Source organism: Cibotium barometz, chromosome 57 (genome assembly GCF_041138505.1).
Source record: "Cibotium barometz isolate CiBa-2024 chromosome 57, ASM4113850v1, whole genome shotgun sequence".
Lineage (NCBI taxonomy): Eukaryota > Viridiplantae > Streptophyta > Polypodiopsida > Cyatheales > Cibotiaceae > Cibotium > Cibotium barometz.
The window spans coordinates 26,384,333-26,402,353 of NC_141102.1; the positions used below are offsets into that span (position 1 = coordinate 26,384,333).

The window sequence follows — 18,021 nt, forward strand, 5'->3', positions numbered from 1 at the left end:
TGTATTTTTTAAATGCACAAACCTATACGTAATCATTATGCATGCATGCTTTATGAAAGCATGCATACATAGAGCTTATGCATAAGCTTAATACACAAATGAGCAAGCTTGCTCATTTGTGTATTAAGCTTATGCATAAGCTCTATATATGCATGTATTCATAAAGATTATACATGTAGCTTGTGCATTATACTTATGCATAAACTTTATGTATAGGCTTGTGCATTAAGCTTATGCATAAGCATAATGCACAAGCTCTATGCATACATGATTATGCACAAGCGTATGCAAAGAGCTTATGCATGCATATTTTATTAAGCTGACACATAAGCATAATGCACAAGCTCTATGCATACATGCTTATGTATAAGCCTATGCAAAGAGCTTGTACATAAGCATGTATGCGTAGAGCTTGTGCATTATGCTTATGCGTAGGATTAATGCACAAGCATATACATTATTATTACTCACAAGCTTAATGAATAAGCCTATGATTAAGCATAGGCTTAATGAATAATCCTATGATTAAGAATAAGCCATAAGCCTATGCATGATCTTTATGCATAGAGCTTATACATAAGCTTTATGCATTGAGCCTGTACATAGATCTTGTGCATTAGGTTTATGCATAAGCTTAATGAATAAGCCTATGATTAAGCATAAGCCATAAGCCTATGTATGAGCTCTATGTGCAAATATTATATATGAGCTTATGCCTAGAGATTAATGCATTAGCAATATGCATTATATTAAGCTTATACATAGGCTTCTGAATTTGTGCATTAAGCATAAGCATAATGCAAAAGATCTATGCATAAGCTTTATACATGGAGCTTATGCACAAGCCTATGCATAAGCCTTATGCATCTATGCTTTCATAAAGCATGCATGCAGCTTATGCATAAGCTCTATTCATAGGCTTGTGAATAATCTCTATTTATGCATGCATGCTTTCATAGGCTTATGCATAAGCTCTATTGATAGTCTTGTAAATAATCTATATTCATAAGCATGTATGCATAAAGCTTATGCATTAGCATGTATGCATAAGCTTATGCATAAACCTCATGCATAGGCTCTATGCATATACCTTTTAATGCATAAAGCTTACAAATAAGATTAATGCATAATACTTATGCATAAGCCTCAAGTTTGGTTGAGAGATCTTTCTCCAGAGACGCACATTTGCTTTCGAGTTCTCTAGCTAAAGCCTAATCCTCATCAGTCAAAACCCTTGTCTCTTTTAGATCTTCCTCCAGTTATTCCTTTAAGTTCTGGACTACCTTTTGGCAATCTTGTATCCCTTCTTCCTTGGCTAAATGAATGTTTTATATATGTTTTAAAAAAATTGGGGACAGAATGGGAAAGATGTGGGGACACAACTCTCCCATTCTATCCATGTTTTTTTGTTGTTGCACACACTGCAACACAACTATGGGCAAGGCTATAAACATGCATTAGGAAAAAAGGGAGAAAATCCATCTCCACCAATTAGAGAAGGGCCAATGTAACGTTGGACAATTTGCAACACAAAAGAGAAATTCAACAAAATAAAAAATAAAAATAATATTTTATGTAAATATGACCTTGCAAATTTAATGAAGTGATCTTTTTTAGATTTTGGTGAGATTATTTCACAGTAAATGTGATAACATCATCTTCGAAAAAGATAAATGTGATAACATCATCTTCGAAAAAGATAAATGTTCCAAAAAATGTATTCCCTCCTAAACAAGCTTTCCCACGTGCGTTTCATTAGGTTGTCCATTCTTTTGTGTTGAAACATGTTTTTGAAACATGTTCTGTAATTTTTCAATGGCTAAAAGAAACCATGATCGTGCTTGTGCAAATGCTATGGGGAAAAGAATGCAGAGAATGAAGATGTAGAGGTGAGCCCTTTGCCTCGTCGACCTATTTGCTCTATATCTTCTATAGAGATTACCAATGAGGTCATTGCATGTGGTTATTGGCAAAGAATAGTTGTGTCAAAAGGAAGCGCTAATGCAACCCAACAGGAGAAAGAAACCACTGTCAAACAAGCAATACATTTGTGGCAGCTTGGAAGGGTAGGGTGAAAGATTTCAGGATAATAGATGGGAAAAAAATGTATAAAAGAATTATTAATTCAGAATGTTTATAAGCACAAGGAACTTGTACTGCAGGATTATCTCAACTATCTTCCATAGCACAGGCCCAATTAGGAGTATCTTCATCGGACCGTTATACTGCATAACCCAAAAATGTTGCTTTCTGTCTAATTTAGGCTGTTTTTATTTTGTGTTTCAGATATATACCCATAATTCTATGAGGAATGGCAGCCTGTGGAGTGCATTTTAGGCTTTTTTGATGTGTTGCATGGAGCAATTGGAGAATTGCACTACTAAGGAAAACTTGCAGCATAGTTAGCTCTAAAAACAGGTATATTTTTTATGATCACTTTTACCAGTTTGCTAGACAAGGGTCACACTTATGACGTTGTGAGGTGAAAAAAAGAAGAAAAGACCACTGCCTCTATAGCCCTTCACCCTTCAAACTTGGAATACAACACACGAACGGAGGCACCACCACCGGCTGGAACACTTTCCACAATTCACCACCCAACCCACGCCAGAAAGAGCACAAAACAGGGGCACCGTAGACCAAGCAAACACCCAGCAATATATTCCCAATCAACAACACTTCATACAAGCTTCTCTCGACACAAAAGCCTTACTCACACAACCATAAACAAAACACTCAGACCTGTCACTGCCAAGGATACACCACATCCTCAATCACCGCGAACCTCTCACCTGCGTGCTGTACCAACCACACCAGAATGAACCCGGCCACTCTCACTCTTCAGAGGGCGCTCCACCAGCTAACCCTCAACTCTCTGCAGCCCATCACTTCTGTGTGTGTCGCCAGCAGCAGCAGCTACCCAAACACCTCTCTCTCTCTTTCTTTATGCTGCTGATCCTCTGCCAGCCACTTCAAACCCTTCCTCTGCAATGCTACCGGCCCACCACCAAGCAGCAACACTCTATACGGCCATGCGTGCCCTCTTCACCACCCTGTCTTCAGCATTCGGTCGCCAGCATCTCCTTGGCTTCCACATCCAGCTTCACCTAGCGGCCCTCTCTGCCTCTGCACTTTCGCAGCTCCTTTGCCAGCTGCTCTGCTTCTCTTCTTACGTTGCCTGCCCGTCGCCCAGTCGACCAGCACTCCTCTACACTTCACAAGGGAGGCCCCAGCCTCTAGTTGCAGCCCGGTGGCTCCCCTGCCGACTCAACTCTCCAGACCTTCGTGTTTTACGCCAGCAGCTGCGCCAACCTGTCAGTGCCCTCACCCACTTCTCCACCCACATGTCGGCCCTGCAGCTCTTCGCACCAAGGCGGCCTCTCCTCTTTTCGCGTCCCTCCAGACTCTCGACTGCACCTCAGCAATGCCGTCGCACTCCTTCTGGACCCGGCTCCCCAGCAAGGCGGTCCTTCCACTCCCCTCGCCTCTGTCTGCTGCAGCGTCCCTCAGGCGGCTGCACACCACGTGTGTTGTCTTCGCCTCACACCCAGCAGCAGCAAGCGATCTCTTTTCACAGGGCCCCGGCTACTCTCTATCTCGAAGCGGCTATCTTCCTTTCTTCACGCCTTCGCCACCTTCTCGAACCTCTGCTGGCAAACGAATAAGATCTCCACGTATCTCTTCTAATTATTGGCCACTTGTATCATATTTTATTTATTTTTTTAGAGCTCAATAATGGCCACCAATGCCTCCTTATTACCTTGCTTCTCAAGTTCATGTGCAGCACCACGACCTTCCAAAATTATGCAACATCTGCCCACAGCTCATAGTCGCCTACATCATTACTTACCCAACATGACCAATCCAGTCGGTGCCCTGCTTTTAGCAACCATCTGCACACCATATTATTGCAATAAACTTCTAGATCTCCAGCATCCGCTCCCAAAAAAAAACATGTGCATACACCAGCTTACTGCAAAACCACCCGGCCTGTACATTTGCCAGGGCATTCAGGGCAAAGCTTATTCACAAACCACGCACACTATATGTACATAGACCCAGAATACTTCTCAGATTTTAGCCTGACAACGTATTGAAGAAACAAGAGCTCCTAGCATGGAGTACTATGGATTGCCTGATTCCTCATGGCAGTGTTACAGAAGCATATAGAGCCAAACTTTTCTTGGAGATACAACGATCTTTATGGCCAATAATTGCTACTAGAATTGTCAAAATAAATGTTTGCATGTCGATCACAATTTTTGTAGATCGATTCAACAAATATCCAGTCAAGGTAGGTAAAACAATGCTCACCTACAAAGCAAATGGAGATGGAGGAATTATTGAATTCCTGGGTGATGGTTGGGATAGAACAACATTTAACAAAGTCTATTATGAAGTTGTGCCGAGTTCCATTGGAATAAAGTATATGATGTGACCTATAATTTTATTTTTTGGTTTTACTATAAACGTAGTAGACTCATTTGGGAACCAATTAGTTTGAATGGATCAAGATCTTATCTCTTTTGATCCTAAAAATTAATCATTGGACATAAACGTTTATGAGAATGGAAACTTGTTGAGTGTTACATCACTCAGGTAATGATGTACACTAGCCCAATTGTGCCATGATATTCATATGGAGATAGAGGACGGTGTTGCGAAAGGATTTTCATTCATTCTTAAAAACAAAAAGGTGAATCAGACTTCCTTATTAAGTTCAATGTCTTGGTTTATAATATACATCACTAACATTATAATACAACATGTATTGCATAGGAGAGAAAGCAAAATTCAATGCAAAGATATCCTAGATGGGATTGTTGTTATTAGTCAAAACTCATGAATACAGTCATAGTATCAATATAGTACAAGATTGAGAATATGACAAAGATCCATCATCAAAACAAATAGTACAAGTCTGCTAAATATAGCTGACATCTCATCTACTCTTGTGGAGTTCATGGAAGAGGTTGATCTTGTGTGGAAGGCTGCTGCTATGGAAGGTCCTCTTGAAGAAGCTGATCCTCTAGTGTTGGGAGAGAATGATCTTGTGTGGGAAGTTGCTCTTTCGGAAGGTCTGTCAGAAGTGGCTGATCCTTTGGTGGAGGCTGAGTGGAGGCTAACAATGAGAACAGACTGCTCCTTTTAATGGGTTGAACATTTGGGATATGTTCCTACTCTGGCAGAGGATGATCCTCCATAGGCTAGTCCTATGATGAAGGCTGCTGCTCTCCATGCTCCTCCTCTCGTAGAGGCTGATCCTCCATGAGGTCTTCTATTCCAATTGTGTCTTCCTCCATAGGCTCTTCTACACCAATTGTGGGCTCCTCTATGGGCTCTTCCACTCCAATTGTGGCCTCCTCCATTGGCTCTTTTACTCCAACTGTGGCCTCCCCTTCCATAGTAGCAAGCTCCTCTACAATTGGATCAACAGTTGTGCCTTTTCCTTTCTCCATTTTTGTTTTCTCTCCTAAAGCTTCTGCTATAGTGGATTTCTCTCTTGATGCTCTATGAGCAAACCTAAGAAGTTGACTTATGGCCAAAGCTCTGAAACTGTCCACCCACTTTACATTGTAAGTATCTTCTCTAAGCCGTTATCTTCTCTAAGCCGTTATCAATACCAAGAGTAATAAATATTCAAGTATATTTCATCTCATATTGAAGTCTCTCCACGAGTCATTATAAGTAAACTAGTTTTTATACTTACCCTCTCTGGTTTAGGATCTTGAAAATAGACGTCCAATACGTACTTTGCATGGAGTATTGTTCTCCACCCACATGAATGTGCATATTGTTGTTGTGTTGTCTGCACAGACATAACAAACCTTGAGCTATAGTGTTTAAGAATGGGAGAAACAATCGTGTTGAAAAGCCAGAAAAGCTCTTTACTGGCAAGTTGCACGGGACAATGGCATCTAGCAGATTGACATTGGGAGGACAACGGTCAAGGGCATCAAACAGTCTCTTCAAACATCTACAAGAAAGGGAGGGACCTATTGTGAGCAATTCTAAAAAATCCACAAGAGATTTCAAAGTGGCTATATTCAAAAACACATACAGATTAAGCTCTAAATGAGTTCTTTTCAGGGAGTTGAAACCAAGACATTGTTTCTGGGAAAGGTCAACAACAACCAAGCTCGAATGGTTGCTGCAAAACAAGAATCATAGATCATTATAAGTCACAACTAGAAATAATAGACTCTTTAAGATACTGTTCCTTACTCACTTGCTCTGAGTGATAAGGGAAGAGGATGACAGTGATTAGGTTGAAGTTGCAATGTGATAACCACTCGGAGAGGCTCACAGTTGACTCCCTATGATTTCTTAATGCAAAAGATAAGCGAGGATCCAGTATATGAACTTCATGCTGCACTTCCTCTTTCAATGTTGCTTTGTACATGCTAGTAAAATAAGGTCTTGTTAGTGCATGGTATGAAAAACTGAATCCATGTTCTAAGCTAAATAAATAGGGACTCACCAAAGAATAGAGAATATGAGAGTATCTAGACATCCTCAGTCTTTGTCTTCATGGCCAGTATGCACTCTCTTGTCAAGGGAATTGTTCTAATCGAATGAAATTTGCATGTTCGGAGAGGTTTGCAAGGCATCCGCTATCACCTTCACAAACAAAGCAGATGGATGATGGGCTCAATGTTTTGTCTTTTCAGTGCCATGTCTGCACAACGTGATCGGCTTCCACACCAGTCATGTTTTGCGAGAGAGCTGGCCATGACTCTCAACTTTGTGGCGGGTCCAAATTTGCATGTTTGGAGATGTTTGTGAAATGAAAAAGTGCCAAATATATTGGTTTCACACATGCAAATGGAGGTAATGTTTTTGCTCTCAACAACAAAGTTGTCGTGTGAAAAGCGTCCGGCCAATTTCAGAAAGGCAAAAGCGGAGTAGTGGGGACTTTTTCTCGAATCGATGTACCTGTGAAAAGCTTAGGCAATGAATGGAAAGGGGAGCAATTTTCAACGAGAGTTCTGTAGAGGATGTGTTGCAAGGATGGTGATAGGGTGTGTGTGGGAGGCTTCCTGGTTCCGTATGTCGGCGGGCAACCTCAATTTTGTCCGGGAGCCCATAGCGAGATTTCCGAAACAGATGAAATTTATACGCCCGCACACCACCACCACCAGCAGCTGCCTCCTCACATCAGCTCCCTTGCATTTGCACACACAAGTGCAGCTTTGAAGCCCTTCTGGTAACCTTTTCTCGTCCCTTACCCCTCTCTCTGGCTCTTAATCTTTTCCTATAGTAAGACGATGCAGTGCTCTTGCTGCCTGATAATTAACCCTTGCCTAATTCACCCTACCGCTTCATATTTGCCTGGCCTGGCCTCTCCTTCTACTAGTAGCAGCTGCTTCTCATTTGAAGAGCATTCCTCCACACTCCCAGCCCTTTGCTCTGATGACGGCCAGTCCATCAATTTTGAGGACATTGCTATGGACTGCAGCAATTTTGATGACATTATGGCTAGTGAAGAGTCAGTAATCATGCCAGACTACGTATGGGATGATAATGGGCATCCTTCAGTTGATGATACCACCCCATTTGCCCATGATGAAGAAATGATGGTATCACTTAACATGTGGGATAACTGGCTGGATGATGCAGCTCAATTGTATCCCTTTGACGAGCCTTCTCACAGCAATGAGCTCCTAAATTCATCCACATCCACCTGCACATCAATGTCGCCGGGAAATGGTTCCTGTAGCTTCGACGGTACTCCGACGACTCATTCCGGCAGCCTAGCAAGTACTCCGAGGACGGAGAGCTTGTACATGCAAACATCTCCCTACTTTGAAGCATCCTCCTCTGCAATCGCAGCCAGTCCACCACAGCTGGGCTTGGAGGCTCTCAGCCATGCTCTACCGTAAGTATCCCCCGAGTCCACAAACGCAATCAATTAATCAAGCAAAGCACAAATTAGTGTAACATATGCACACCCAATTTTAATCAATTGATCTAATTGCTTATGGAATGTATTGTGCAGGACCCTGTCAGACGCAGACGACGTAGTGGCCTTTCTAGTGGAATGCGACACTCCTGCCCGGCAGGACGACTACGTGTGGCGCAAATATGGCCAGAAAAACATCAAGAGCAGAAGGTTCCCACGGTAAGGTTTCCCTTATGTCTTCAATTTCTGTTCATCCATTCATCTATAAGAGCTAATCACTTCACTACAAATTGCTTCTCTAATTTTCGTGTGCCTCTACAGGAGCTACTACCGATGTGCTCAAACGGGTTGCCCCATCAAAAAGCAAGCTGAAAGCTCATCGGAGATGGAAGGCTATGTGGTGATGACATACATCGGCAAGCACAACCACTAGCAATGTAATTGAATACTTAACACCCATAATCCGCAGCATTTTGGAGCCACCAATGGGGCCACCATTTTCAACCGCGTTTTGGAGCAATGCGCTACAGAGCCCTGCTGCTGTAAGCCCTTCCATCAGCAAGAGGCACACTATCCAAACGTTGGGTTTTTTATTTAAATTCCTCAAGGTCATTGGTAGGTTGGGATAATCACAACTGTAAATCATGCTTAACCATCAACATTCTAAGGTGTGTTAGATTACCCCTTAATTTGACTTTCTTCCAATCTTTAACGAGTTTTCACACTTCCTCTGGGACCTTTGTCTCCAACTCCTATACCTTGGCAAGGTCCTACCAATTTGACTAGGAGATTCTTAGCCCCCCAAAGAGGCCTTCATACACTTAGCCCCATATAAACAAGCATCATCTCTAGTTTGTTTGTGGCCATACTTATATTTTAAAGGAGTCTCCCTAAATGATAATTAGTTTTCTTTCTTCTATAATTATATTTTAAAGGAGTCCCCCTAAATGATGATTACTCACCTAGGTTCACCACCATATGAAAACTATGGCCATATTTTGCTAATTCTTCCAAATTTTGAAACCTTATAAATGAGAATAGTAAATAGTAAAGAACTTTTCTCAATTCTTTCACTTCCTTATAGAGAAATATGAAAGAGGTACTCATGATAATGCACTTAATAAATACAAATAGTAAATAGTAAAGAACTTTGCTCAATTCTCTCACTTCCTTATAGAGAAATATCAAAGAGATACTTATGATAGTATACTTTTCTAATTCTTCCAAAAATTTAAACCTTATAAAATAAAAATACTAAATAGTAAAGAACTTTGCTCAATTCTTTCACTTCCTTATAGAGAAATATCAAGGAGGTACTCATGATAGTGTACTTTGCTAATTCTTCCAAAATTTTAAACCTTATAAAATCTGGCTGACTGTCCTTGACCCTTAGGCTACTCTAATTTCATAAAGATATGACACCAAAGACTCTTTGTTATCTCCACCTGACTCACTAGTGACTTGTCTGATTGAACTGATTTTTGATAGCTAATGAGACTGACAAATTACCCAACTAGATTAAATTTCCTTAGCTCTAAGTCCTCTAACACCCCTCGACCCTCAGAACAGTCAAACCAGACAAGAATTCAACCCTTAAAACATTGAGTTGATTACAATCAACTCACAATGGATTATGAATGACCAATCAGTCTATAAACCCGACCGTTTCACTACTGACTCCTATCAGTCTCCTGACTATCAGACTCAACTCAAAACTATTTCCCTTGAATCCGAAAAGATTATAACAATCCTCATATCTCACCAGGTAGTCCCTAGATGCACAAATGACTTTATAGCTGGCACCCTTCTGACCCTATTTGATTGTATCCTCTCAACTGAAGATAACTGATTTGGCTATTAGTCAGCTATGACCCTCAGAACATCAGACATACATTCATAGCTATGACCCTCAGAACATCATACAACTGAAGATAACTGATTTGGCTATTAGTCAGCTATGACCCTCAGAACATCATACAACTGAAGATAACTGATTTGGCTATTAGTCAGCTATGACCCTCAGAACATCATAGCTACTCTATCTCAACAAAACCAATCAAAATAACTCAAACCAAGCTCTGTATCACAAATTCTCATCAATCACAACACATATTCAAGCTTTGAACTCAACTCTCTGCACGAAAACAAAGGCAGGCTTTGTCTCAACACCCTTGAGACATGGAGAACACACTAAAAGCTTGAGGATCCTTCACAAGAAACCCCATCAACTACTCTCCCTAAGCTTGAGCTTCACCCAAAAAATCACACTGCAATGAATTAACAACCGCAAACTATAGGCCTTCCCAAATAGATGCAAATCAACACTTAGCTGACTCTGACAGCAACAACTACAATTGAATAAAAATTGGACTATGGCACTTCTCTAACAGAGTTGCCACACAAAAATCATAGGGAAACCATCTCCTATGTGACTCTCTAGTCTGCAACACTTCCTCTACTACTCTGGTTTATCCAATTTCACCTCCACTGCACTAAATTTTACTTCTTTAGCCTTCAAAAGTTGTAAGACTTTCATCTGTAGGTTGTTTCTTCACACACTCTCTTCACTTTCTCTTTTCTCTCTTCTATGATCTCTCTACTATATTTCTTGAAAATCTTCACAATTCTGCTTTCTAGGCTTATCTTACTACCTTGAATTCTTCTAGAACTTTGTGTTGGTTGGTTCCCCTTGTTCTCCCATAAACCTTCTATTTTCATTTTTTGTGCATGTATACTTATCCACTTTGGTCACCATGTTGTCTCTGCCACCTAGGATTCACTAAACTTCATGTATACATTGTATGTTCCCATAGATCATGTTTGATTTCAATTCTAGACTCCTCTCACAATGTCACTCTTAGTGAGGGGTCACCTCCTCACTAGGGGCGGCTCTCACTGTGAGTGAGGGTGACCCTCACTAAGGGACACCGCCCTTAGTGGTGAGAAGGGTAGTGTCCTTAGTAAGGATAACCTTACTAAGGACATCCTTACTAAAGCGTGACCCTTATCCTAAGGTTACCCGTAGTGAGAAGGGCAGTGTCCTTAGTAAGGGTAACCTTACTGAAGTTGCCCTTATTCAGGGCAACCTTATTCTTAAGGTCGCCCTTGCTAAGGGCGACCTTAGTAAGGTTACCCTTAGCAAGCATTACCTTACCAACATAACCCAAAGTGAGGGCGACCTTACAACCTAGGTTTTCCTCACTAAGGGGACGAGGTCACCCTTACTGAGGGTCACCCCCTCACTAAGGGCGGCTCTCACTGAGGGTGACCCTCACTAAGCGAAACCACCCTTCTCACTAAGGGAAACCCTTAGTGAGGGTCTCCCTCACTAAGGCTACCCTCACTAAGGGTGATGTCACCTTAGTGAGAGGGAGACCCTCACTAAGGGTGATGTCACCTTAGTGAGAGGGAGACCCTCACTAAGGGTTTCCCTTAGTGAGAAGGGTGGTTTCGCTTAGTGAGGGTCACCCTCAGTGAGAGCTGCGCTTAGTGAGGGTCACCCTCAGTGAGAGCTGCCCTTAGTGAGGGGGTGACCCTCACTAAGGGTGACATCCTCCTTAGTGAGGGCAACCTAGTGCCGCAATCGGCTAGGTCACTCCTCACTAAGAGCGACCTCCCTTACATGGGCAGTCGCTCTTACGTGGGCGGTCACTAAGAGTGACCTCCCTTACATGGGCAATCGCTCTTACATGGGCGATCACTAAGGGGCGACCGCCCTTACATAGGTTGCCCTTAAGTAAGGGAAACCCATGTTAAGGTTCCTCTGCTCCTCTCTCTCCCTCTCTCACCTCTCTGTTTCTCTCACACCTCCCCCCTCTCACCCCCCTCTCACCCTTTTACATCCCCTCTCTTGCCTCCCTTTCTAACTTCCCCTCCTTCTTGCCTTCCTCTCTAACCTCTCCTCCTTCTTGGCTTTCTTTCCCTTTCCCTCTAGTCCTTATTGCCTTCCCTTTCCTTTCCTTTCCCTTATCCGCTCCTTCTTGCTTTCCCTTCTCTTTCCCTTGACCCCTTCTGCTTGTTGAAAAAATATTCTTAGATTTTTCTCTTCTCTTTCTCTTTCTTTTCCCCTCTCTTTCTCTTCCTTTCCCTTCTTATCTCTTTCTCTCCTCTTTATCTTCTTTTTCTTTTCTGTATTTTGTGTATATAAGCAACCCTAAAAGTTTGTCTTGCTTTCCTATTTATGTCTTTTCCTTTGTTTTATCTTTGTCTTTCACTTTCTTTATCTATATCTTTCTCTTCCATCTCTTTTTTCAATCTCCCTATTATTGTTCAATTTCTTTGCTTGTCTTCTTTGTTTTATCTTTCAATCTCCTTCGTTTTCATTTTATTTTTCTTTGTCGCTCTTCTCCCTCTTGTTTCTCATATCTTGTTTTTTTCTCCCTCTTATTTCTCCTCCTCAATGCAAAAAAGGGATATGGGTGTTTTGATTGTTCAATGATACGAAAGTAGCTACTGGAATTGTGTTGTATGTAAACTCCAGTAAAGAAAGTGTGCATGGAGTTCCTTTTCCGTCTGGATATGTTGGCATCTTGATTTTAGATGTCTAAGTGGGAGAAGTATCGCTTCATGTTCCTCTTGAAGATGGTGATGTGTCCACATTAAATCAAAGCAAAGGCAACATCATTTTATGGCCAGCTAGAGATTGCGTAAGGGTTTTTATATATGTTTTTTCCTTGTTAATTATGTTTATTTTTTTTGTTTTACTTAAATTAATTTATCTTTTATATGTCATTGTATTTACATGGACCAACACCCAATGAAAACCCAACATGTAATTACATCTCCAAAGCGTGGACAATGCTTAAAAAGCACTACTATTAGACAAGAAAGCCATGAAGTAATAAGCATGAAGAAGAGGAGAAAAACAATGCAAGAACAAGATGATGACAATTGGGTACCTTCATGAACAAATCCAAGTCGAGCTTCTAAGTATATTAAAAAAGGCGCTTCTTCGAAACCTATCAAAGAAATAAGGAAAGTAGAAGAGGTGGAGGAGGGAATTGAAAAAGAAGGCGAGAATGAAGACCACTATATGGTCACACATATGATACTTGTCTAAACTCCTCCATGATAGTCTAAATAGAGTAAAGGTAATTGTTATCCACTTTTTAAGTAACCTTGAATAAGGTCTTTTTATGAGTGGCAATCAAACCCTTTGTGTTTACATTCCAAGTGGAGAGATCCACTCCTTTGTCACCTATTCCGTTATGTAGACTTGTACCTAAGAAGAGTGCAATTTAGGTACATGAAGCTGGCAAGGAAATTCCAAGTATATTAAAAAAGGCGCTTCTTCGAAACCTAAGAAATAAGGAAAGTAGAAGAGGTGGAGGAGGGCATTGAAAAAGAAGGCGAGAATGAAGACCACTATATGGTCACACATGATACTTGTCTAAACTCCTACATGATAGTCTAAATAGAGTAAAGGTAATTGTTATCCACTTTTTAAGTAACCTTGAATAAGGTCTTTTTATGAGTGGCAATCAAACCCTCTGTGTTTACATTCCAAGTGGAGAGATCCACTCCTTTGTCACCTATTCCCTTATGTAGACTTGTACCTAACCCCTATGTAAGAAGAGTGCAATTTAGGTACACGAAGCTGGCAAGGAAATTCTACACAAATGGCTATGTTGCCAATCAATGCAGGTTCATTTGCTCTATCTCCTTGTCCCACAATCCTATTAGAGACGTATCATAGAATGATGTTAGTATATGGGATGACATATGGCAAATGAAACCAAGGAGCTCGAGAATGTGATCCGAAGACAAGGATTGGGCATTATTATCCAAGAATATGTTTTACGTGTGAGATAAAAATCATCATGTTGTTGTGGCATGGATAGAGGAGATTAGTAAATATGTGTCATCTTAACATGCTAACTTTTTCAACATGGTGTTAAGTTTTTTAAAATAACAATGGACTAATTAGGTTCACGCTAAATGTAGCATTCAAGAATGTTTTATCAAGACATCCATATGTTAATGCTATCCTTATTGAGTTTAATTAGAATAGCAAGGGGAAGGTCATCACAGTCATAGCTCACTTTAAAAGGTAAAGAAATGTACACATTACGAGAATATATGTCTTAAATCTCTTTGACTTAGGATAGTCCAAGTGTAGTATGTTTTATCTTTTACCATAACTCATAATTTGTTTGCTATAGGATGAATGAACTGGGCTATGTTTCATAATGTCTTGTGGACAAAGTATGCCTTATTAGGGTATTAGGATTAGTAACTAAAGCAATAACTATGAACCATGCAAGAGCGATGAACAAGGCATGGATAGAGAAGCATTCCTTAATGCAAAAAAAAGGGTCGCCCATCTTGGTACAGCCTGTGAGCTTTCAGAACTATCCCAAATAGTATTCTAGGTACAATGTCCTATCTTCTAACATTTGCAAGATATGATTAACATTTATATATTCTCATAATAATGTAGTAACCTATGAAATATAGGATGAGTACCTCTCTCCCACCCGTCGAGAGATTGATCCCCTTGTGGATACCTTGCCTACAAATGAGTTTGAAGACAAATGGAGAACTACATTTTCTAAACATGAGAGAAAGTGGAGGCATGCTACTATATGCTTAGCCATGATTACAAACCCTAAACCAAGAGATGATTTCTTTGAGTAAGAAAACATATACTCTTCTCTCTTAGTCTTTTTGGTAGGCAATGATATATGTTGGTTTTAATATTGTGGTTTGATTTTGGTGCTGTGTATTACAACTAGATAGTGCAAGTAAATTGGGATGATAAACCATATTGTTTGGTAGAGGATAGTTTATATAGCTTGGCATCTAGCACATTGCCAAATGACCAAAAAGCTATGATTTTAGATATCTTGATTGATGGATATTCGGAGAGGCTGAAGGACTTGCGGGTCCCAAGGAGTAAGTGGTGGTTGTTTTGCCTATTTTCTTGATACATACAAAGCATTGTATCTTGTATTAATAACAACTTCAATGGAAACATAGAAAATACAAGTTTATTTAGAGATTGGTCAAGACGAGAAGTGATATGGCTCGAGATTTGAGCAGAAAGTTGGAAGTCCTTATAGAAGTTACAATTAAGAACCAAATATAGTTTCTAGATACATTTCAGGAGGAACTTGCCAATCTCAAGAGAGTGTATTTTGGGAAGATGTTTGAGGAAATGTTGGTATCCGTGCAAAAACAAGGCGTGGTTGTGTCAAACCATGTTGTCATCAAAGCTACTAAACACACTGTATTTAGGTGTGTAACAATCTAGAAAGACTACTTACTACTTTATTGTGTTTTTATGTTCATTATCTGAATGAAAACAAATATATGTAGGTGGATTTGTAAGTGCCATGTCGAGAAATATATTGCATCTATGCCAACCTTCGTAAATGAGTGGTGTTATCTAGGAAATGAAAACATAATGTATACAGAGAAAAACTTTGAGAGCTTTGGGATGGAGGGGTATACAAGAGATGATCACTATTCCTTGACTTTCTAAATGGAAATTTTCCCAAGAGAGAGAAGGATATGTACACTTGGGCTTGTAAAATAAAGCAATCCAAGATGGTATGTACTATATATCTACTCGTGCTAGTAATTAGATATTTCAGTGAGTTTTTAATATTATATCTCTCTGTGACCAATCACATCCTCAAGAAAAGGGAAAAGGGCTTATGAGAGATCAAGAGGGTGATGAAGATGAAGAGGAGGAGGATGATGATGAAGGGGCAAAAGTGCCAAAAAAGGATGCCATGAATGAAGAGGAAGAAGCAAAGGCAAGACTCTGATGTGTCTGCATCATAGTATGACAAAAGTGACCTTACTAAGGTTTCCCTCACTAAGGGCAATGTCGCCCTTAGTGAGGGTACCCTCACGTAGGGTTTGCCTTAGTGAGAAGGGGTGACCCTCATTAAGGGTGACATCATCCTTAGTGAGGGAGACCTAGTGGCGCAAGCGTCTAGGTCTCTCCTCACTAAGCGCAACCACGCTTACATGGGCAGTCGCTCTTATGTGGGTTGCCCTTAAGTAAGGGAAACCCATGTTAAGATTCCCATCCTCATGTCTCTCCCTCTCTCACCTCTCCATTTCTCTTACATCTCCCCTCTAGCCTTTTTACCTCCCCTCTCTCACCTCCCTTTCTAACTTCCCCTCCCTCTTGCATTCCTCTCTAACCTCTCCTTCTTCTTGGCTTTCTTTCCCTTTCCCTCCCCTCCTTCTTGCATTCCCTTTCCTTTCCTTTCCCTTTTCCTCTCCTTCTTGCTTCCGCTTTTCTTTCCCTTGACCTCTTCTTCTTGTTGACAAACTATTCTTAGATTTTTCTCTTCTCTTTCTCTTTATTTTTCCCTCTGTTTCTCTTTTTTTCTTTTCTGTATTTGGTGTATATAAGCAACCCTAAAAGTTTATCTTGCTTTCCTATTTATATATTTTCCTTTGTTTTTTCTTTGTCTTTCACTTTATTTCTTTATATCTTTCTCTTCCCTCTCTTTTTTGATCTCCCTATTATTGTTCACTTTCTTTGCTTGTCCTTTATCTTCCTTTTCATTTTATTTCTCTTTCTCTTTCTCTTTCTCTTTCTCTTCTCCCTCTTATTTCTCATCTCTTGCTTTTTTCTCCCTCTTGTTGCTCCTCCTCAACTCAAAAAGGGACGTGGGTGTTTTAATGTTCAATGATACAAAAGTAGCTACTGGAATTGTATTGTATGTAAACTCCACTAGAGATAGTGTGCATGGAGTTAATTTGTCGTTTGGGTATGTTGGCATCTTGATTGAAGAAGTACCGCTTCCTTTCCCTCTTGAAGATGGTGATGTGTCCACATTAAATCAAAGGAAAGACTACATCATTTTATGGCCATCTAGAGATTGCGTAAGTGTTTTTATATATGTTTTTTCCTTTTTAATTATGTTTATTTTTTTTTGTTTTACTTAAATTAATTTATCTTTTATATGTCATTTTATTTACATTGACCCCCCATGCCCAATGCAAACCCAACATGTAATTACATCTCCAAAGTGTGGACCTTTCTTAAAAAGAATTGCTATTAGACAAGAAATCTAGGAAGTAACAAGCATGAAGAAGAGGAGAAAAACAATGCAAGAAGAAGATGATGACAATTTGGTACCTTCACGAACAAATCCAAGTCGAGCTTCTAAGTATATTAAAAAAGGTTCAAGGAAAGTAGAAGAGGTGTAAGAGGGAATTGAAAAAGAAGGTGAGAATGAAGACCACTATATGGTCACACATGAAACTGGCCTGAACTCCTACAGGACAGTCTAAACAGAGTAAATGTAATTTTTATCCACTTTTTAAGTAACTTTGAATAAGGTCTTATAATGAGTGGCAATCAAACCTTTGTGTTTACGTTTGTAGGTGGAGAGATCCACTCCTTTGTCACCTATTCCCTTATGTAGACTTGTACATAACCCCTCTATAAGAAGAGTGAAATTTAGGTACAAGAAGCTGACAAGGAAATTCTACACAAATGGCTATGTTGCCAATTAATGCAGGTTCATTTTCTCTATCTCCTCATCCCACAATCTTGTTAGATAATTATCCTATAATGATGTTAGTATATGGGATGACACATGGCAAATCAAAACCAAAGGAGTTCGAGAATGAGATCAAAGACACGGAGTGGGTATTATTATCCAAGAATATGTTTTATGTGTGAGATAAAAATCATCACGTTGTGGCATGGATAGAGGAGATTAGTAAATGTGAGTCATCTTAACATGCTAACTTTTTGAACATGGTGTGAAGTTTTTTTAAATAACAATGGACTAATTAGGTTCATGCTAAATGTAGCATTCAAGAATGTTTTATCAAGACATCCATGTATTAATGCTATCATTATTGAATTTAATGAGAATAGCAAGGGGGAGGTCATCATAGTCATAGCTCACTTAAAAAGGTAAAGAAATGTACACATTACGAGAATATATGTCTTAAATCTCTCTGACACTGGGCTATGTTACATAATCTCTTGTGCACAAATTATTCCTTATTAGGGTATTAGGATTAGTAATTAAAGTAATTATTATGAACCATGCAAGAGCGATGAACAAGGCATGGATAGAGAAGCATGTCTTAATGCAAAAAAAAGGGTCGCCCATCTTGGTACAACTGTGAACTTTCAA

The 18,021-nt window shown here is 40.0% G+C and overlaps 2 protein-coding genes across 2 annotated transcripts; one reads left to right on the plus strand and one right to left on the minus strand.

Moving 5' to 3' along the window:
- Positions 1–5,156: 5,156 nt before the first annotated feature.
- LOC147606604 (uncharacterized) lies at positions 5,157–6,608 on the minus strand. The gene is made up of 4 exons (XM_086791667.1): positions 6,230–6,608; positions 5,893–5,977; positions 5,711–5,809; positions 5,157–5,556 (listed from the first exon to the last, which is right to left on the minus strand). The coding sequence occupies exons 2-4, from the start codon at positions 5,916–5,918 to the stop codon at positions 5,214–5,216; spliced, it is 468 nt and encodes a 155-aa protein (XP_086647793.1). The 5' UTR covers positions 5,919–5,977; positions 6,230–6,608; the 3' UTR covers positions 5,157–5,213.
- Positions 6,609–7,158: 550 nt separating this feature from the next.
- LOC147606605 (uncharacterized) lies at positions 7,159–8,619 on the plus strand. Its single transcript, XM_086792172.1, has 3 exons — positions 7,159–7,879; positions 8,000–8,122; positions 8,225–8,619. The coding sequence occupies exons 1-3, from the start codon at positions 7,269–7,271 to the stop codon at positions 8,334–8,336; spliced, it is 846 nt and encodes a 281-aa protein (XP_086648298.1). The 5' UTR covers positions 7,159–7,268; the 3' UTR covers positions 8,337–8,619.
- Positions 8,620–18,021: the final 9,402 nt, after the last annotated feature.